Here is a 21,675-nt window from a genome sequence, read left to right as displayed (position 1 = left end):
ATTGCTGATTCATGGTATCCTATTTAGTTTTTGAGGACCAGCCATGCTGTTCCCGTGCTGGCTGCATCGCACTATCTCCCTGCCAGCAGCGCCCGATGGGCTCAATTTCTCTGTGTCCTCCCCTAAACTGTTACTTTCTGGTTTCTTTTCTTTTTATAATAATAGCCATTCTCATTGCTATTATCCCACCCCAACTAATGGCCTGCATTTCTCATTATTTTTGTTTCATGGTACATTTTAGTCATACCATATTCACTGTCTGAATGTCAATCCATAAGCCAGAGTTTGGGCTCTACTATTAGGCCTTTATGCAAATAAGAAATAAGTTACTATGCAGAAAAATTATAATAAAAGCAAGATTTACGGATGCTCCCATAGCCCATGCATGGAAAGCTGCGAGGAATCTCACACTCACCTGCTCTCATCTATCCCTCCCGCGGCAGGGAGCTGACCTGCCATTTCCTATGGACTCCTTGACACCTAATCCACTGAACGATTTATCTCTGTAGCACTTTTTAAAATAATTTTGTAATTGGACACTTGTTGGTGTCTTTATTTAAGGCATTGTCCCAACCAAATTCTGAGCGTCAGGAAGCTACCCCCTGCCTGCTGCATCCTGGCAGGTAGTAAGTACTCCAGCAATGGATGTAGGGTTGATGGATAGGAATACGGTTAACCTAAAGTTAATCAAAAGTCAGGTAGGCTTGATTTTTTTTTTTATTAAATCATAGCTGTGTACATTGATATGATCATGGGGCTTGCTTTTTAAGAAGGATGATTATTTCATTCTTTTTCTTTGAATCAACATAAAAAGGATTCTAATTTTATTATTTTGCCACTTCACTCCCCATCTTAACTACAAAAATGCAATGCAAAGAAATGTTTAAGTGGGCAAGCTTACCATAATGTTTATGTATGTGCTCCCTACCCAGAAAAATGACATCTTTCTCTTGAAAACATAAGTGTAAAAAATTACATTATTTTAATGAGAAATGATTACTGCTTTCTTAACCAATGTCACCTGGGAAACCCTGTCTCCCCACCCCTTCGTTCCCACAGCATCTTGTACGCTGACATCGTCGGCTTCACCCGCCTGGCGAGCGACTGCTCCCCGGGAGAGCTTGTCCACATGCTGAATGAACTCTTTGGGAAGTTTGACCAGATTGCAAAGGTGAGTATGATAGATCGTCTTCCAGGTTGGAGATAAAGAAAATCTTAGCTCCCATTTTCTCCATCTCCTGATCATTATTGAGCTATGTCATAAAAGCATCCTTTAGGAATGTTGTTCATAAAATTTGCTGGATTTATCTGTCATTGAGCCTTGATGAGCCTTTAACCTGCATCAGTGATGAAAAATGTCATAGCATATCATTATCACATTTGCATCAGTTTCTGAAACGCCTGCTTGTATAATTCAGCACACATACAAGAAATTCACTGCTGACAAGGAGACGGAATTTGCAAATCCCTCTGCACTGTGCTATTTTAAAGTGCTCTTTTACCCGTCCCCATGTCAAGGAGTTGGTAAGAGACTTTCCCTCCCCTGGTGACCGACATTCTGCCTTCACATTGTTAAGCAGGACTCCAAGAGAGCCCCTGGAAAGGACTTCTGCTCAGCCCCTTTTTCTTACTAGGCTCTCATTTTTGTCCTTTGATTTTGTGCCACTTAAAAAGAAATGTAGGATAATGTAGGAAGTATAAGGTTTGCCATTCATACACTTATTTATGGAAAATTTCACAGCTAGGAAATGATGCCACGTCACCTAAAGCCATATCGGACCTTATTAGGACTTCTATAGTTGCAAGTGGGAATTTTGAGAGGAAAAAAAAATTCTTCATTGCCAGCTCTTTACTTTGCAGTAACATTTCTGGTCAGCCTAATTCTGTCTTTGAGTTGTTCCCAACAAAAACGATGTCATTATGCCTATTAATATTAACATCATTACACCTAATAACTTCCATATTTATATAGAGTCAGTCCTAAATTTAGTTCACTGTGTGATTTTAATTCATGTTTAAACAATGCAGAAGACTCCAGCCAAGCTTCTTGGGCAGAAATCTGGTGTGCAGATATTAGCATAATCAGTCTTGGTCCAACTCCCCACATTTGTTACCTTACACTGTTCTGATAACCACGACAGCTCTCCTGGGCACTTTAAAACCTCAGTAGGAGGATATAACTCTGCTTCTTTCCTTTACCAAGTCAAAGGGAGGGAGGGAGTTTTACGGGTGCTCATTTACAAAAAAGGAAAGGTTGAAACTTAAATAATGCCTTACCAATTCCACCTAGTGAAAGATCATTTTTTTGGGCTACCTAGGCATGTGAGGGAGAAACATTTCAATTTTGGATGGTGGCAGCGTGACTCCCATATTTACATGACCATCTCTCCTCTGTGTATGTGTTGCAGTGTCCAAATTACCTCTTTTTTTATGGACAGCAGTTATATTGGGTAAGGGCCCACCCTACTCCACTTGACCCCATCTGAACTATTACATCTGCAACAAGTCAGCAGCCAAATAAGATCACATTCCCAGGACTGACCTCAACACATGAATTTGGAAGGACACTATGGTGCCCAGAACAAAGGTATTCAGTAGGACCTCCTCCAACCACTGGAACAAAGGAATCTGAGTCCAGCCTGGCCTGGCTTGGTTCTCCCATTGTTATCAGAGGGATAGCATGCTCGGGACATTGTGTAGAGAGCACAGTGACTGAGTAGGGAGCCCAGAGCACTGAGTGAACTCGGTGAAAAGCACTTGACTTTCAGCTAAGGAACTCAAAATCATTGTCCTTCACTGTCTGTTAATAATTCTCATGTTTTCTAGACTTAGAACACATGTCATCTGCTTAGGAAGTATGGGAAGGAAGCCTGATCAATAAATAACTGTTTGCCTTATTCTTTATGGTATTATTATCAGGGATTACTAAGCACACCGTCTATAGTGCTACCAAAATGTATGAGCAGGTGTCCAGCCTGTGCTTTATCAGCCAGGAAAAGAAGTATACCAAGTTCTCAGCAAGACTAATGCATGCTTAAGAAGAAGACGGCATGGTGTTCATTTTATTATTTCAAATGTGTTCACTTTATATATGTTATATGTGTATGTTAATATTAAGGGGAAAATGCTGTATTTGGCACATCTTTGTTTTTAGTTTTATTTTGCTGAAGCATCTAAAGGCTGGTTGAAAGGTTAGAAATGGATGTAGGGCTGATGGATATGAATAAAGGTAATCAAAATTTTATAATATAAACACAACCCAAGCAAGAAAAATAATGAGTTAGTCAACCTCTATATTAAAACCGTTTAATCTGAGATCAGAATGAAGTTTTGAATTACTTGGCAATGTTTTTTTTTTTTTTTTTTGGCCGGGGCTAGGTTTGAACCTGCCACCTCCGGCACATGGGACCAGCGCCCTACTCCTTGAGCCACAGGCGCCGCCTGGCAATGTTACTAGATAATGGAAATGTTTATCAGAAGCTACGAGTCTGCAGCTAAGAATCAGTTTCAACTTTAAAATAAATGAGGAAAACCACCGGCACAGTAGGGGAGGGCGGAAGAGTCTGGTGCAAACCAAGTGCTGCTTGTTATTCTCCACTCGGACTGACTCTGCATGGAATGTTCCACTTTGCCCTTAGTATTTGGGGGTGTCTGGACTATAGTCGTCCTCCTCTGCTTGTGTTAAGTGTAAATCATTCCAGAGCATTCTCTCTCTGGCCCATCTCTTTCCTCCATCTTATTTTTCTTGCTTTGAAAATGGGAATGTGGGGGGGGGGAGCAGAGAGCTCACTCTAGTTGGGTCATGAGAGGACGCCAACTGGTTATCTTTTTCTCTCCTTACTAGCCCCCCAGAACAGTGTCAGTAGATGCAGCATCTCATAATATTTGGTAAATCTGGACCATCAGGCAAGTGCTTAACACAACTGAAATTTCTTCTTCTAGGAGAATGAATGCATGCGAATCAAAATTTTAGGAGACTGCTACTACTGTGTGTCTGGACTGCCCATATCTCTCCCTAACCATGCCAAAAACTGCGTGAAAATGGGGCTGGATATGTGTGAAGCCATAAAGTAAGTGGCAATGGTGGTTTTTGTTGTTTTATTTTTTTTTAACTGTTCAACAATTTTGAGTTGTAATTTTTACTGATAACTATTTCTATTTGTCCGTCTACTAGTACTGAATACGTAATTGTACATTTAAATATAAGTGTGCAGACACTCATTTACTGGCATGTAAGTAACTCATTTCAAAGTAGGACTCTGTAAATGTTTAGTACTGTTACCGGGAGCCTTAGGGAACAACAAAACTGAACTGGAAATTTATGGGAAGAGGCCATTTTATTTGCTTCAAAGGTAATTTTAAAAAATAATTTTGAATGTCTTTGATTGTCAGGAAAAGGTCTGCACTCGTAACATCTCTCTGATTTCTAACCAATGATACAGCTATGCATGTGTTCCAAGGGAAACATTAGCTTTTACCACCAGACTGTAATCCAGAATTACTTTATCTAGTCAAAAATCCCCTGCTCTGTGAATTTAGTTTCAACTTATACCTATGACACATACGTGCTTTCTGCACTGTATGTACAGGGCTTTTCATTGTGATTCTAGAGAAGATTTGCTTATGTAGAATAGTATCACATTACCACTGATGAGTACAGGGTAAAAATACAAGGTGAAAGCTAATTTTTATTACCAGTAGCACAATATTATTACTAGTACCTTCTTCAGTGAAGTTCTTAGTAGAAACCAGAATATTCTTATTAATGATAAAAACTTTGTTTGCTAATTGTGTGGTTAAAAGACTTTATTTTACTTTTTTATGTATGTATGTATTTATTTATTGAGACAGAGTCTTGCTCACTTGGGCTAAAGTGCTCTAGCATCAGCCTAACTCACAACAACCTCAAACTCCTGGGTTCAAGCAGTTTTCCTGTGTCAGCCTCCTGAGTAGCTGAAACTACAGTCACCTGCCACAACCCCCGGCTAATTTTTTTTATATTTTTAGTATATATGGGGTCTTGCTCTTGCTCAGGCTGGTCTCAAGCTCTGGAGCTCAAGGGAACTTTCTGCTGCAACCTTCCAGAGTGCTAGGATTACAGGCGTAGGCCACTGTGCCCTGCCTGGTTAAAAGATTTTACTTTATTGGGCTTTCTACCTTATCCTGTATACATATATTTTAATCTGTAAAAGCTTAACATTACATGCTTGATATTCTAATTCCTTGTCTCAGTGTTAGAGTAAAAAGACTTTTAAACATTCACTGCCATGCTAGGATAAATTTTTTACCTTGAGGCCACCTTGTCAGTCAAGATGGGTCAAGAAATGTGTGAGTTATATATGTTTCACAAGACCTCCGGCTCAAAACTAGCATTAAGCTAAATGCAACTCACACAGCATTTAGTATGTTAAGTTCAGTTGTCTCTGTGTTTGCTCCCCATGTATGCTGGTCACCTGCTAAAGCGACTGAAAGGTTGATAAGGTGGCTTTCCCAGTGCCGTCCAGGGAAAAGGTCTGGTGCCCATGTGGCCCCTACCCACGCAGCCTCCGTGGCGGAGCTGGAGAGACCCGTGTATTCCGGGGGTACTACCTCGGGGTCAAATGCCCGCAGGCTGCTGTGGAGCAGACCAGGCTGGGGGGAGATAAAGCAGAATTGCTGCGAACAGCCAGTGGGGTCTGGGCTTCCCTACGTGACAGACTCTGCCTGGAAGACAACCATGTCCTTCTTGCTTCTGCCCATAAGCAAATTTGTCTTCTCTGATACATAATATATATTTTTTACTTTTTCTCAAAAGTCAGTAACTATTTTTAACCCTGTATCTAAGATGTAAGCTTTTTTCAAATTCATCACCTGCCCCTCTGGAGGCAACCCCAGTGTTGGCTTCAAACCTGAGGTGAAAAATATGGAGGAAAGGGGTGGCGCCTGTGGCTCAATGGAGTAGGGCACTGGCCCCATATGCCAGAGGTGGCGGGTTCAAACCCAGCCCCGGCCAAAAACTGCCAAAAAAAAAAAAAAAGAAAAATGGAGGAAAGGATTCTTCTTGATTTCCTTTTAAAATAGATAAATACGGGAAAGATTTTTATGAACCTCAAAATTATGTGCAATAATAACCTCAGGTTTACCAAAGCTACCCTTTCATGGAAGCTTAACTTCTGCTTTTTAAAATATTTTCCAGCTCCATTATGTTAAATTACTCTAATGGGTTGAAGAACTTTGAGGAGAAAGAATCTTTACATCACACTCTTGGGCATATCACCAGTTCATCAGAGTTACTGGTTTTGCCTATTCCATTTTGTACTGTGTTAGAGTATGTGTGCACACAGTTCAGTGACACTAAGGACGGTCACAGGGTTGTGAAACCATCCCGTCTACTTCCAGCGCCTTTTCCTCACTCCATACAGAGACCCTGGACCCGCTCCCCGCCCCCAGCCCCTGGCCACCTCTGCTCCATTTTCCATCGCTGTGAATCTGCAGCTTTGGGGTGTCTCTCTTGTAAGTGGAGTCCAGAGTATTTGTCCTTTTACGCCTGGCTTCTTTCACTTAGCCTGTTGTTTTCAAGGTTCCCCTGTGTTGTGGCATATGTCAGAACCTCATTTCTTTTTATGACAGAACAATATTCCACTGTACATATCTACCACATTTTATTTATCCTGAACACTGATGCCTCTGTAATACCATGTCTGTCCAGAATCTCGGGAAAGTTAACAGGTTTAAGGAAACTCTTCCCAGCTTCTCCAGCATCTTAACCTTCCCATCAGACAAGGGCAGCATGTCCCAGTGACCTGCCACCTGCTGATCGGGGGTCCACGTTCTTCCTGTGTTTCTCCCATGTACGGGTCACCAGGGGGTCAGTAAACTGGCGACTTGGTCACAAGTCCAGTAAGGGCAGTGAGAGGGAGGGTGTCCCGCAGAGCTCGGAGTTCTTTCTCCAACCTCGTTCTTTGTCACGTTCGAGGGCAGGTGTGTGTCCCCATGCACTGCACCGTAAGGTAGGGACAACTGCTGTCCAGGAATTTCAGTTTGCTAACCTGCTGAGGGGAAAGCGCACACTTGGTATTTAGATGTATTCCGGATCATCTCAGGATTCTCAGGAACCAGCCCCTCGGGTCCCAAATGTCTGCTGTGTTTTTCCCGTTTCCGCCTCCACGCCGAGCACAGCTTGCCTGCAAGCCGGGAGTTACTACTGAAGACTCCGGGTGCGACTTTGGAATATCCCCGATGCTTAGAAAGGGCTTTTTTTCCTGTCATAAAAATATAAATTGCTTTAAATAGAGGAAGTAATATTCAGCTCCTTGACTGTGTAAGTGATTATGGCTTCTCTTAAACTCCACAACTGTTGTTGAAAGCTTTAAACAGTTCCTTCAACATTTTTCTATACATCACACAAATTGCATCTACATGCATGAAAACATCTGGACACTTGATTCATTTGAACCCTTGCTTAATTTATGTTTTTTTACAGACAAAGAACCCAGACATTCTCTGTAATACTCTAATGAGTCAACACACTTAGGAGTCCACTTTGTCAAACAGCCGGCATGAGGCTGGCTTTGTCCTCCCTTTTTATTCCTCTGCGGCTCTCTGCTCTCCTGCTTTGGTAAACAGAAATGCCATGTGGGTGGAACTGTCCTCTCTCAAAATTATAAAATCATTAACAACAATTTTTTTAGGATCATCATCTCTCAAAGACAGAAGTACAGTAAATTTTTCAAAATGAATATCGGTCCATTAATAAACTTGTATAAAGTGTTCCTGCGGCGTCAGGCCCTGCCCCCACTAAGGAGTAAACACATCCCTTGGACAAAGTCTGCGTCCTGGTGGCTGGCTGTCTGCTGAATGCAGAGATGGACACAGACAGGGATTGCTCACTGCCCTTGGGGCTCTTGAAGGGCAGCGGTGGGGGCTTCCTAGACCAGCCTGGTGGGGAGAGACCAGAAAGCCTTCCAGGATGAGGCTGTGCCTGAGCAGGGCTGGAGGAACAGAACCAACTGGCCAGGTGGCAGTCACTCCCTGGTGGGGCGGGAGCTTCAGGGCCTGAGGAGCAGGGAGAGGAACCATTACAGACAAGGGCAGTAGGGGAGGGAGGCCTGGGGCTGGACAGCCTGGCCACAGCATTCAGTGGGATGAAGGCCGAGGGCCGAGAATCTCCTTGTCCTGTTCATACTTTGCCTCCTCTCGTGGGGCAGGAATGAAAGGTCTAGATCACGTCCAATTGCCCAGTGGATAGTTATCTTCCTTTGCCAAAATAAGGAAGGAAGGGAGTGAGAGAAGGACGGGGGAAAGGAAATAAAAGGGGAAGGAAACCAACTGTTTGTATTCTTTCCTTGGGATGCCATTTATTCTTACATCACTGGTCATTTCTTTTCACTGTTTGTAGCATGCTCGGATGACCTCACACCTGACATACGTGCCTGTGCTGTTGTGAGGTGGCAGTGACCCACTGCAAGGCCATTTGCGCCCAGCAGCTGGTCCCCTGTGCTGTGTGTTCTGGAGCCAGCCTCCAGCTCTCCTCCCACACTGTCTCTTGGGGTGATTCTCTCCACATAACTAGGGACATCGTCCCGAATACTCTGTCATAACAGTATTTGAATGGATGAATGTGTCTAGCTGGCAGAAATAAATAAGCATTGCCAAGTATCTCCATTTCCCCTCTCTGAAGTTCTTCAGTTACCTGTGTCAGTGAACTGGGCAGCAGGATCCTGAAGATTTTTACAACGATTTTTTTTAAATTAGTTTCTTTTTCCTGATGCCTTACGCCTTATTAAAGCTTTTTAAAATGTAATTTTTTTCCTTTCTTTTATTAAAGAATGTGAACAACAGAAAAGCTTTAATTTTATGATTAAAAAAATCTTATTCAGGCTAAAGTCATTAAGTCACAATTAAGCTGCATTGTTCTGTTATTAGTAGAATATAATCAGTGGGGTCATACGTTGTACAAAGCTCTCAAATGGCATATGGCCAAGGCCACTCCTGACATTATCAAGGTGATGTCCCAGGCTTCTGGGATGACAGTGCAGCCAGCCCATAATAAGTACTTGGTACAATTTTTTTTTTTTTTTGGTAGAGACAGAGTCTCACTGTACCGCCCTCAGGTAGGTGCCGTGGCGTCACATGGCTCACAGCAACCTCCAACTCTTGGGCTTACACGATTCTCTTGCCTCAGCCTCCCGAGCAGCTGGGACTACAAGCGCCCGCCACAACGCCTGGCTATTTTTCTGTTGCAGTTTGGCCGGGGCTGGGTTTGAACCCGCCACCCTCGGCATATGGGGCCAGCGCCCTACTCACTGAGCCACAGGCGCCGCCATACTTGGTACAATTTGTTGAAAGAGTAAAAACTACAGCCCAAACACCCTGCCATCACCATCTGGCTTCAGTAGTGAGAGCACTGGAGATTTGACATTTGAGCCTAATTTAGAGAAGCCAGAAAGAGAAGCCCCCTCTCTTGGCTCAGGGCAGTGATCTAGAATTCTAAGCAATTAACACCAGGAAAATTGGCCAAGAATTAAAGGAAGAAGAGGATGTTAATGGATTGTCTCATCATTTCCCTGTCTTTAGGAAAGTCAGGGATGCTACTGGCGTGGACATCAACATGCGTGTGGGCGTGCACTCTGGGAATGTCCTCTGTGGCGTGATTGGTCTGCAGAAGTGGCAATATGACGTGTGGTCACATGACGTCACCTTGGCCAACCACATGGAAGCTGGAGGGGTCCCCGGGTAAGGCCGAACCCTGGATTTCTCTCTTCAAGCTGTCAGCACGGTTAGGAATACTAGGTCGTCGGGCTAATAACTGTCTGCTTGGTTTCTGATGACTTCTGTTCAGCATCGTGTAACTTGTGTCCAGTGGCCTCTTCCGTTAATTAGATAAGTACAATAGGAACCCACAAGTCCCCACACCACTATCCCAGTGACCCAGGGCCAGAGACTGTGGATGCTAGATACTAAACTGTACACTTTTACTGATTTGCAAACTTACGAATTAAAGATGAGTTAACACCTGAGGTAAAGACGTCTTATTGTGCAGTCCTATTTCTTTATTCTCTAAAGCCGCATATATAAATGAATACCAATAGCATCTCTCTCTGATAGGAGAGCATATTCCAGCTAAGGGAATCAGAATGCGAGGGCTGTGATTTGGAGGAGCATACAAGCAAGCTTTGACCTATGCTTGCATACAGATCAGCATGCTCCCTAAAAATCCCCGTGACATGTGTTTGAAAAGATACCCTCACACAAAATAATTCAGTGTCATCAGTTTGTATCTGCTGTGATTCTCCACACCCGCCACGCAGGTATCCATGAGTGCAGAGAATCTCCAGACATTAGTGGCTTACGGCATCCAGGAGCAACTTCCCAAAGCAGGGGTCAGGAGAACAAAAACTTCCATTACAGTCAGGCTTCCCCACATGTGGACTGTCCTTCATGGGGGGGGAATGATTTCCAGAATCACAAACAAATAGAACATCTCTCCTCACATGTCCTTATAAGCGTAGTATCTTGAGCGTGGTTTTTACCTGAAATTTCAGACGTGTTCACATTTCTTCCGTCACCCTGGAGCACTTGAACGGGGCTTACAAAGTGGAGGAGGGAGATGGTGACGTCAGGGACCCCTACTTAAAACAGCACCTGGTGAAAACCTACTTCGTCATCAACCCCAAGGTCAGTGCTCTTGTGAAGAGTCTATGAACAGCCTGGTAGTTCTGTGATGGGAGGCGGGAGGAGGAGCAGATTATTGGCACAGATAAGTGTTGTCAGTGAAGACGCAGTGCAATGCTTTGCTAGTCTTTGCCACAAAAAATGACTTTAAATGATTCTGGTGGTTTAATTATGGAAGGTGTTTTGTAATAAGGAACTCAGATATTTGTGGAACAAACAGTTGAAATGCATTGCTTGTCTGTATGACGAGGGAATGGATGTGGTGGCTCGTTTGGGTTGTTGCAGGTGTAAGTCACTGTGGGCCTCAGTGGACACCGACTCTGAAAGGCTCTCAGTGGGCACCACTGTGATACCTTTCAGTTTTGAAATGAAGCAAAGAGAAGAGATTTTGCTCAGGCCTTCAGAAGATAAAAAATCTAATGAAATAAAATAGGATAAACACATAAGAAAAAGGGAAAGAGGAAATCTTTCAAAGATTAACAGACGTCCCACAGCCGAGTGCCTGAGGATATGTGAGGGTGCACACAGACAAACTCACCTTCCCTGCAACGGGAACCCCCACGACCTGGAACACAGCCCACCCCGCCCACGGCGTGGACCCATTTCTGACCCTTTCCCTACTACCTATCAAGCCAGATCAAAGGGCTTACAGCTCTCATTTCTTTTAACCCTTCTTAAATTCCTGCTGAATGGGTATTAGCACTATTCACAGATTAAGAATCTGGGTTTTGCAATTCCCCCTAAATCACACAGCTGGTAAGTGTTACAGATATCATCAAAAAAGACCTCTGAACCAGGAAAAACAATAGTGTAAAATCAACAAGATCAGGTCTCTGGACAGTAGCATCTAGAAGACCCTACTCTTGTCTTTAGAGACAAACTTTCACCGAGCTCCAGGATTGATCTAGAGATAGAAGTGTGTGAGCAGCAGCGCAAACTGCAGAGTGATGGGGAGGGGCGAAACCTGTGTGTATAAGGCCATTATGTTGAGACAAAGAGGACCAAAAATGCGGCTGTTTGAGGCCAGTTAGCATTAGAAACAGCCCCAAAGGCCCTATAGCTGCTGCTTTAGAAGAACACAGCCCTCAGGACAAAGCTAAAGAGATGAGCATGTGCAGTTTAAGTGTTTACTTCATAAAAATGTCCATGAACATAGCTAATATTTTTTCTTAAGTTTCAATTATAGGTAAGTAATCTTGCCATATAGAAAAAAATTACTCAGCTCAAGTAGCTGGTTCCCCAGTAACGCTGGAGGAAGGAAGGCAGAAGCCCAGAGAGTAAAGGCAAGGACTTTCAGAGGCGCCCGTCGTCCAGCGAGGCGGGCATAGGAAGGGCCAGTTGCAGGCCTGTGCTTTACCACTCCTGACACTTTATTTCTCACCCCAAGGGAGAACGGCGGAGTCCTCAACACCTCTTCAGACCTCGGCACACCCTCGACGGAGCCAAGATGAGGGCCTCTGTCCGCATGACGCGGTACTTGGAGTCCTGGGGGGCGGCCAAGCCCTTCGCGCATCTGCACCACAGGGACAGCATGACCACAGAGAACGGCAAGATCAGCACCACGGTACGTCGCCCCACCGTGCCTCTGATCTCCCTGAGCTCCGGGGAGAAGCTTGTTCCCCCCAACAAAAGGCTACCAAAATGACTTTCCTGTGCAGTGAAGCAAGGGTACCATGTTGTCTTTCTAGGACAGGCCCTCGTAAACAGCTATGGGATAAGAAGGAGCTTCCGGTACACATCACCAAGAGTCCTAACCTAGAGTGATTTTGCATGATAACATTATAACTTAAAACAGTGTCATTTACAACTGATAATAGCAGCTGAACACAGCTAAACTATATTTTAATCAAGTTTTTTCTATCATTAAGTAGAAAGGCTTGAGGATGTTTATAAACACACAAACAAAGGCTGATGTCCTTGGAGTTTGATAGCATCATCAAGACCATCTCTCCTCCATGTTGAGGCTGTGTGGGTGGCACTGAACATTCTGTTGTCACAGAATGTGACAATTCTGCACTGCACATTCTATTGTCAATCTTTTTCCTTGTTTACATCACTCTAGCTTCCTACATGTGTTAGGTACAGAAGCTCTCCCCCCCAGGGACATCTGCAGTAAGGTGGCTGGAATGAAGATGGAAAATTCAAAGACCCACAGGGGGAGGGAAAAGTGAATACAGCTAGGTACTTAGAACAATCCCTCTAGTATTGTTAGATGCTAAAACTACCTCTGAGTAAAATTTCATGTGTAGTGGCATTAAATGCGCTAGGAATGCAGGCGCGCTAAAAAGGAAAATTTAAAGTTATCTGATTCTCATTGGCTGATGAGAAGAAGCCTGCCAGGTTGCCCGGTGAGAGTGAAGTCCGCCAGCCACCCTGGGCTGCCACTCCCCACAAGGTCTCACAGTGACACACCACCCCCAACAAATAGCAGCTCAGCACTCTTATCTGAGTTTAGTACTTCTTCTCCTAACTTCCTTCAATCTTTTTTCAACTAAAAATAAATATATGTGATGGAAAACCATGCCCCAGTGGACAATCAACAAAGGAAACCACCAGGCCAAGTACTAGAGTTCACATTCTAATGGGAAAAGAGAGACTGGAAATCGGGTAACAGATGAAGGACCAAGATGGTGTTGGGTGTGGCAAGGGCCATGAGGGAGGCAAAATGGAGAGATGCCATCTGGGCAGGACAGCTGGGGGTGACTCGTAGGGAGAGGGGAGTCCACTGGGAGACTGGTGGCAGAAGGACAGATTCAGTGGCCCTAAGAGGGTCTTGAATGTGGTCCCTTCTGGGGGCAGAAAGGAGGCAAGTGTGGTTGGAGCATTAGCAACCATGACCAAAGAGAGTGAGGTGCATTAGGAGAAGTGTTTATATTTCATTCTAAGTGTAATCAGGAATCATGGAGACTCTTAAGCAAGGGAAGAGTGTGACAGGATTTATGCTTCGGGATAAACGGAGCTAGATCACAGGGGTCTCAAGTGAGGCTGCCCTGTGCTGCTAGAATTTTAGCAGTGGAAGCAGCAAAAGCAAATTCAGGTTCTAATTTGCAGTAGGGCAAACGAGACTTGGTGGTTTGAAACACAGAGCAGAGGTATAGCCAAGCTTTTTAGGCTACACCACTGAGAGGATGTGGACACCCTTACCTGAGATCACAAATACAAAATACCATTTAAGATGGAAAAAATCAAGACTTTAATAATGGACATCTTCAAAGCAATGTGCCTTTTTTCATACCTAAGTGCACCTAGGAAGTAGGCTGGTGGATGTGCAGATCAAGAACTCAGAGGAGAAGCCCAGGTTGGGGACATGGGTGTGAGTTGCCAGATGACAGATGATGTCTGACACCGAGAAACTGGATGAAATCTCAAGATGAGCATGATCTGGGCTGGGGGGGCAGCTGGGGCCTTCCAGCATTCAGACCTGTGAGAGGAAAAGCAGCCCAGAGCTCTAGTGTTCAATTACTGAAAAAAAGTCTATGTTATTGATACAGCTGATAACTGCACCTGTCTGTGAGATTTGGTTACTTATTTGGTTCCTTTCTAATAAATAAAAATCATATATAAATATTTGAATTGACTTTCTGTGCTGTTCCTCTTGTATACCTGAGAAATACTTTTCCAGGTGTTTTGTTATTGTATATATATATATATGTTTGTGTTTTTTTTAACCAGTCTTTATTGCCCTAAAACTAAGACTTACTTTACTCTGTGAGCAAGGGACCACAGGACTGATGTCGGTCTGACTATAATTTGTTGTTATGAAGATGCTTATCTAAAGCAGAGCTGGAAATGTTTAGTGCTTTGAACTTTGGGAAATTATTTATAAAAACCAAAGGTGTCTGGAACATCTGAGTTTTCTTCACCAGCTCATCTCACTGTCACAGGTTCAAACCCAGGTTTGTACTGCCTTAACAGCATTTAGGGTATCTCAAGAAGGTCCCCGGGCTTCACTTAGTTCATTAAGCTCAAAGCACTTGCACCTAGCTGTGTCTCTCATTCCATAAATCCCATCAAAAATTTTATTGATGTATTTCAAGGTCGAACAATTGACATCGTTCAAACTTAATTTCTTTTATCTAATCCCCTCTGCAGAATTTCATTGACTCTTCATTCAACATTGATAGGGCTATTGAATAAATGCATTATTTTACTATAGGTAATAAAACTAGAAGTTCAATTACTTAAAAAAAAACAAACTTATATCTTCCTAGGCTAAATATATTTCCTAACCTAACCTTGAAGATCAAAGCAGCAAACAGATGCAGAAAAAGCAAAATTATTCACAAAATACAGTGTCCTTTTTTGATAAGAACACTTAAGAAATATAGGCCTAGTTGGGAGATTTCTTAAACTAATAGAAGCTATTTACAGCAAACCCACAACCATTATCATACTGAATGGAGAAAAACTGGGAACATTTTCACTTAAAATGAACCAGACATGTGCTGGAATCCTGGAAGATGCAGTCAGGCAAGAGAACAATATCAAAGGCATTGAAAAGGCGACAGACGAGGTCAAACTTTCACTCTCTGCTGATGATCTGATTCTTAATTGCAAGACTCCTAAAAGTGATCAACAAATGCAGTAATGTCTCAGGATATAAAATCAATGTTCATAAATCAGTAGCCTTCATATACGCTAACAACAGTCAAGATGAGAATCAAATCAGAGACACAGTACCCTTCACAGTAGCTTAAAAAATGAAATACCTAGGAATACACTTAACAAAGGATGTGAAGGACGTCTACAGAGAGAACCATGAAACCCTGAGAAAACAAATGGAGGAAGGTGTGAACAAATGGAAGCACATACCATGCTTGTGGCTGGGAAGAATCAATACTGTTAAAATGTGACCAGGCATGGTGGCTCATGCCTATAATCCCAGCACTCTGAGAGGCCGAGGTGGGTGGATTGCCTGAGCTCACAAGTTTGAGACCAGCCTCAGCTAGAGAAAGACCTCCGTCTCTAAAAACAGCTGGGTGTTGTGGCAGGTGCCTATAGTCCCAACTACTTGGGAGGCTGGGCAAGAGAACCACTTAAGCCCAAGGGTTTGAGGTTGCTGTGAGCTATGACCCCATAGCACTCTACCAAGGGCAACAAAATGAGGTGACAAAAAATATATATGGAGAGAGAGAAATAGTTAACTATATATATATATAATATATATATATATATATAGTTAAATGTCTGTAATACCCAAAGCAATCTACAGATTTAATGTAATCCCCGTTTAAAAAACATCTTACTTTGAAGATGTCGCACTCTACCAAGGGCAACAAAGTGAGGCTTGTCTCAAAAAGAAAAAAAAAATATATATATATAATATATATTTAAAATGTCTGTAATACCCAAAGCAATCTACAGATTTAATGCAGTCCCCATTTAAAAACTAACATTTTACTTTGAAGATCTTGAAAAAATAATCCTATGTTTTATATGGAGCCAGAAAAAGCTCCAAAATAGCCAAAAAAATTCTGCAAAATAAAAGTGAATTTGGAGGCATCACCTTTCCAGATTTCAGACTATACTACAAGTCAATAGTGATCAAAATAGCATGGCATTGACATAAAAATAGAGATAGATCTGTAGAACAGAATCGAGACCCTAGAGATGAAACTGCTCTTATATTGTCATCTAATCTCTGATAAGCCAAACAAAAGCATACACTAGGAAAAAGCATCCCTATTTAATAAATGGTGCTGGGAGAACTAGTTAGCCTTGTGTAAAAGACTGATACTGGACTCACACCTCTCACCACTTACACAATTTAACTCACGCTGTATAAAAGATTTAAATTTAAGATATGAAACAATAAAAATTCTAGAAGAAATTGTGGGAAAAACTCTTTATGACATCAGCCTTGGGACAGAATTTATGAAGAAGTTCCCATTGGCAATTGTAGCAACAACAAAAATAAATAAATGGGACCTGATCAAGGTAAAAAAGCTTCTGCCCAGCTAAGGACACAATCAACAAAGCAAACAGCCGTCAGAACAGGAGGAAATATTCACATGTTACAAATCTGAGAAAGGGCTATTAACTGGAATTTACAAAGAACTCAAACTGGTCAACAAGAAAAGAGCAAACAACCCCATTTATAAGTGGGCAAGAGACATGAACTGAACCTTCTCCCAAGAAGACAGACGAATGGCCAACAAACACATGAAAAAAATGCTCATTGTTCCCCATCATGAGAGAAATGTAAATGGAAACCACTTTGAGATATCACCTAACCACAGTGAGAATAGCCCACATCACAAAGTCCTCAAACTGCAGATGCTGGCATTGGTGTGGAGAGAGGGGAACATTTAAGCACTGTTGGTGGGATTGCAAACTAATACGGCCCTTTTGGAAAGAAGTATGGAGAATCCTCAAAGAGTCAAAAGTGGTAAATGCCATTTTAAATATTCAGTTTGATCCTGCAATCCCATTACTAGACATCTACCCAAAAGAAAAAAAAGTCATTTTACATAAGGACATTTGCACTTGAATGTTTATACCAGCTCAATTCACAATTGCAAAGACTTGGAAAAGCCAAGTGTCCATTAACACATGAATGGATTAATAAACTGTGGTATATGCATACGATGGAATATTATTCAGTCATAAAGAAAGATGGAGACTTTACATCTTTTGTATTTACCTGGATGGATTTGGAGAACTTTCTCCTAATTAAGTATGTCAAGAATGGAAATCAAGCATTGTGTGTACTCAACACTACATTGAAACTAGTGGATCAACAAATGTAGGTCCTCATGAGAGGAAAACACAATTAAGTTCAAGCCGGGGAGGCAGGGGATTTGGTAAGTTCCCACCTATCAGGTACAATGTGGGGGTCCATGGCTCACCTCCTGGGTGAAGGACTCAACCACAACTCAGACTTTACCTTACAAATGCAAATAATGTAACCTAATCCTACATACCCTTGTATGAATCTAAAATTAATAAAATAAAATCACAAGACAGCATGCCCCCCTAGAAAAGATTTCCTCTTTGGAGCTGCTTTGTTCCAACTTTTGTTTTCATTCCCACCACAAATGTATAAAAGTGAGTTTCGACATTTGGCAGGGGTATTTCCACTCATAATTGCACACGCATTCTGATTTCTTCTTTTTGTGCAGTGATTTATATATATAAATGATAATATATATTTAACTAGTGGTGTGGTTTTTCAATAGCCCAATTCATAAATAGGATTGACTGTAGATTGTGGGGTTATATTAGTGTTTTAAAGCATTTTATGATACTTGCCTGATATCAAAGTCCATTTTTACATGTTTATAACTTGCTGGCAGTAACTCTGATACCCATGCTCTGCAGTCCATTATTTGAAATCAGATCTGAAAATACCAGGACGACAATCTCGATGCTCCCAACATTCAGAGTTTATAGATTGCACCAACATTATAAATATAAACTGAGTTTTTAATCTTGAGTCACATTTATGATCAAGCTCTTTCTTTCCCCATGGATAATTATGTGTTGCCTTAATGATGCTTTTCATGATAAAAGAGGGAAAATGTTATACGTTATTATCATTGTCATATTCTTCTTAAAATGTGTTTTTGACTGCTAGTAACTTTTTTCTCTTCAATATAGGATGTACCAATGGGTCAGCATAATTTTCAAAATCGTACCTTAAGGTATGCTATATCTTTGACTAATTTTTAAAGGTTTATTGCTTTTTATTCATTTCTGAAAGAAATTATCATCAATTACAGTAATTTCGAAGTCTCCTTCTTTTAAAAGAGCAACTCCTTGTGAAAAGGCCCTATTAAATGGCTTTCAGTGGTTAAAAATAGGATTAGTAGGGTCCTGTTACTAGTGTTAAGGCAGGAAACAGGGAAACACCACCTGGTAGTCATTTTAAAACATTAAATTGTTTTCTTAAAATGACTCTTCCTAATATTAATGTGTGGTAAACTATTGGATTTTCTTAAAATGAGTATGTTGCTTAAAATTATATTTTTGTGTTGAATCCTAAAGATAAAAAGCAAGAGAAGTCCAATGTTTCTATTTATTTATAAAATAAAGAGCTCTTCAAACTGCCCCTTAAAAAAGAAAAACTTCCCACAACCCCATGTGCCCCATCACCAGCCCCCACAAAATCCCGTGCGCTAACCCCTTTTCTTCACGTCCTTCTCTCATTTGAGTTCAGAGTTGTACTTTAAAATCGTTTAGGGGTTAACCACACCAATATGAAGACATTAGGATATATAATGTAAAATGTAGGCCAAAAATTCTGACAGCCTTTCTTTCTCCACAGGGATGTCAGTTTATTGGAGATACTGATAGTTTTATAAAAACTAAGGAAATACGTGAGATCCAATACATTTCCTTGTGGAAAATGTATTGTATTGAAGTAAGCACTACACAGGGGTGGTTCCTTCCCCACCAAAGCATGGCAGTGCGGGCAGTGTCCCAGAATTCTTCTATGTGACTGGACTTGTTGCAATGGGCTCTAATTTGTACATTTTGAAAAATTTGAAATTTTAACATGGAGACATATGCTTATCGTCCTTACATTATAAGGATAATCAGGTTCCTGGGCTTTTGAACATTTTTTTAAGTGGGATATGCCATTTCAAAGAGAATGTAAGCCAACTTTAGGAATATTAAGAACTCTGTCAGCTGCCTTGAGGAAGAATGACGCTTGATGTCAATAAGACACTCACAAGTCTATAAGCAACTGTCCATGGAAATCTCATAGACTTTCTTTCCCGTTATAGTCAATATCCCTTCTGGTATCCATCTCCCTCCTTGCAGTTTGACTTCAAGAGTCTCTTTATTAAAATTAGAATGGGAAATGCCTCAAGCAGCCCCAGTGTTATTAGGGCCTTGTCTTCTGGGACAAGTGCTGTCTGAAAGATAATGAGAATAAGCTGTCATTTTCATCTGTTTTTAATCATGGAAAATCTAATTTTATCCCTGAAGCATTATCATGAGGTAGAATCTATTGCCATTATCATTTTAGAAGGAAAGAAACTGAGGCACCAGGGGTTATGAAAATGCCCAGCGTCGCAGGGCTAGTGGAGATGAAGCTGGGATTGGTGCCCAGGCCCCGGGACCCCGAAGTCTGTAGTTACTGATCTTTGGTGGCTTCAAGACCCAAAGTAGAGAGAACCACTTTTGAGTCAGACTTGCTTGAAGTCAGGAGTTGGAGGTTTTAGGGAACTATGATGGTACCATTGCACTCCAGCCTGGGCAACAGAGCAAGACCCTGTGTCTTAAAGGAAACAAACAAACAAACAACAAGAACAACAACAAAAATGCTCAAGTTTAGAACTGAGACTAGTAAAATGACTTTAAAAATTGAAATTAATTTGCTTTTTTCAAAAAGTTTAGAATTTGGTATGCTAACACCTCTTAATCCAGTTGGTTCAATATCTTTCTGTGGATCGATTCATCATTCTGTTTTTGAACCAAGACTGCCCTCGGCCTGTTTGAAGCAGGCAGGACCTGAATGCGTCATCCACAAACAACATGAGATGTTGGAATTGGAAAACCCATTCATCTTACTAATGATAATTCTATGAGATTTAATTATAGATAAATAGGACATTGCATATTTAATACTGTTCATATCTATATCTAGAGGCAATTCTGAGCTCAGAAAAGTGTGATTTTTATTTCAGATTAGAAGGTCTATTCAATTAAAAATTTAAGCATGCAGAACATACAGGTTATAGACACATGCCAGGGGAAGGGCCAGGCCAAGCTTTTATTCTTTGTAGTCGACATTGAACTTTTAAATACAGGCACCATACTGGTTTTCTCTTTACATTACTCTCCTGCAAATTGCCAAGTTAGTCTTGGAGAGCTCTCATTATTTGGCATAATTTATTTAGAAAGCATCTAATATTAGGGCTAAGGATTATTTCCTTCCGAGACCAAGTGAGATGGTTGGCAAATATAAGTAGGATTTTCTCTGAGTAGAGTGCTTTCTAAAACTGGGGGACATTTAAATACATACAATTAAGCTTTGATATGCCTAAAATAAGACTGTAGTTCTGCAAGTTCTTGAAAACTGACCAAGGAAACCACGAAAAAGGAATGACTATTTTGTCAACCAAAACAAATTTTTGCAGGGGAATTTCCAGAATCAATGTGTTCCATCCTAAAATAAAACTTGTGAAGGCGCCAAGTCAAGGGCTAATGCATCTCTTAGGGGAGAAAGTTCTTTTATCTCAAACACCCAGCACATCTCTTTCAGTGTTACCCAGTAAATGCCTCATAGTAAATCTTACTCTAATTGAATGGGAAGGCAACGTCTTTACTGAGCAAACATTCTAGTCAATTCACTCCGTAGACCGGGGGGTGGGGGCCTCTGTGTTACTATAGAAAAGGCTGCATAGAACTACTGTTTCTTTTTCTTTTTTTACTCATTAACAGAATCAAACAGAGGTTTGACTGAGCAAATATTCTAGTCAATTCACTCCATTGACGGGGGTGGGGTCCTCTATGTAACATAGAGGCCACCCTCTGTGTTACCAGAGAAAAGGCCACATATAAACTATTGTTTCTTTTTCTTTTTTTAATCCATTAACAGAATCAAACAGAGGTTTTAGCATCGTAGGAAAATATGCTCACAGACACAGAAAGACAAATTTTGCATATTCTCATTCACATGTGAGGGCTTAAAAAGTTGATCTCATGGAGGTAGAGAGTAGAATGACAGAAACCAGAGGCTAGGAAGGGTTATGTGGACAGGACAGGAGGAGGAGCAATGGTTGGGTCATGGGCACAAACATACAGTTGCATAGAAGGAATAAATTATAATGTTCAATAGCAGAGTAGGGTAACTATAGTTAGCAACCAGGTAGCTAAAAGAACTTGAAACGCTCCAAACATATAGAAGTGATAAATACTCAAGGTGATGGGAAAATACCCCAAGTAATCCAACTTGATCATCACATAGTCTGTGCATGCAACAAAGTATCACATGTGCCCCATAAACATGCAAAACATTGGGTATCAATAAAAATAGGCTTAATATTTATTTTAGTAATAATCTTCTTACCC

At 41.5% G+C, this 21,675-nt stretch overlaps 1 protein-coding gene across 1 annotated transcript in view; it reads left to right on the top strand.

Moving 5' to 3' along the window:
• Window positions 1-21,675, top strand: part of ADCY2 (adenylate cyclase 2) — a 458,247-nt gene that overhangs the window by 325,941 nt on the left and 110,631 nt on the right. Inside the window, exons 6-11 of the mRNA XM_053593134.1 lie at window positions 1,060-1,171; window positions 3,943-4,070; window positions 9,556-9,714; window positions 10,524-10,656; window positions 12,041-12,217; window positions 18,253-18,296. Of these exons, the coding sequence (XP_053449109.1) occupies window positions 1,060-1,171; window positions 3,943-4,070; window positions 9,556-9,714; window positions 10,524-10,656; window positions 12,041-12,217; window positions 18,253-18,296 (753 nt within the window). The remainder of the gene's footprint in view (window positions 1-1,059; window positions 1,172-3,942; window positions 4,071-9,555; window positions 9,715-10,523; window positions 10,657-12,040; window positions 12,218-18,252; window positions 18,297-21,675) is intronic.

This window comes from Nycticebus coucang, chromosome 1 (genome assembly GCF_027406575.1).
Source record: "Nycticebus coucang isolate mNycCou1 chromosome 1, mNycCou1.pri, whole genome shotgun sequence".
Classification (NCBI taxonomy): domain Eukaryota; kingdom Metazoa; phylum Chordata; class Mammalia; order Primates; family Lorisidae; genus Nycticebus; species Nycticebus coucang.
The sequence above is the reverse complement of the archived record's forward strand: the minus strand, read 5'-3'. Positions and strand labels throughout refer to the sequence as shown.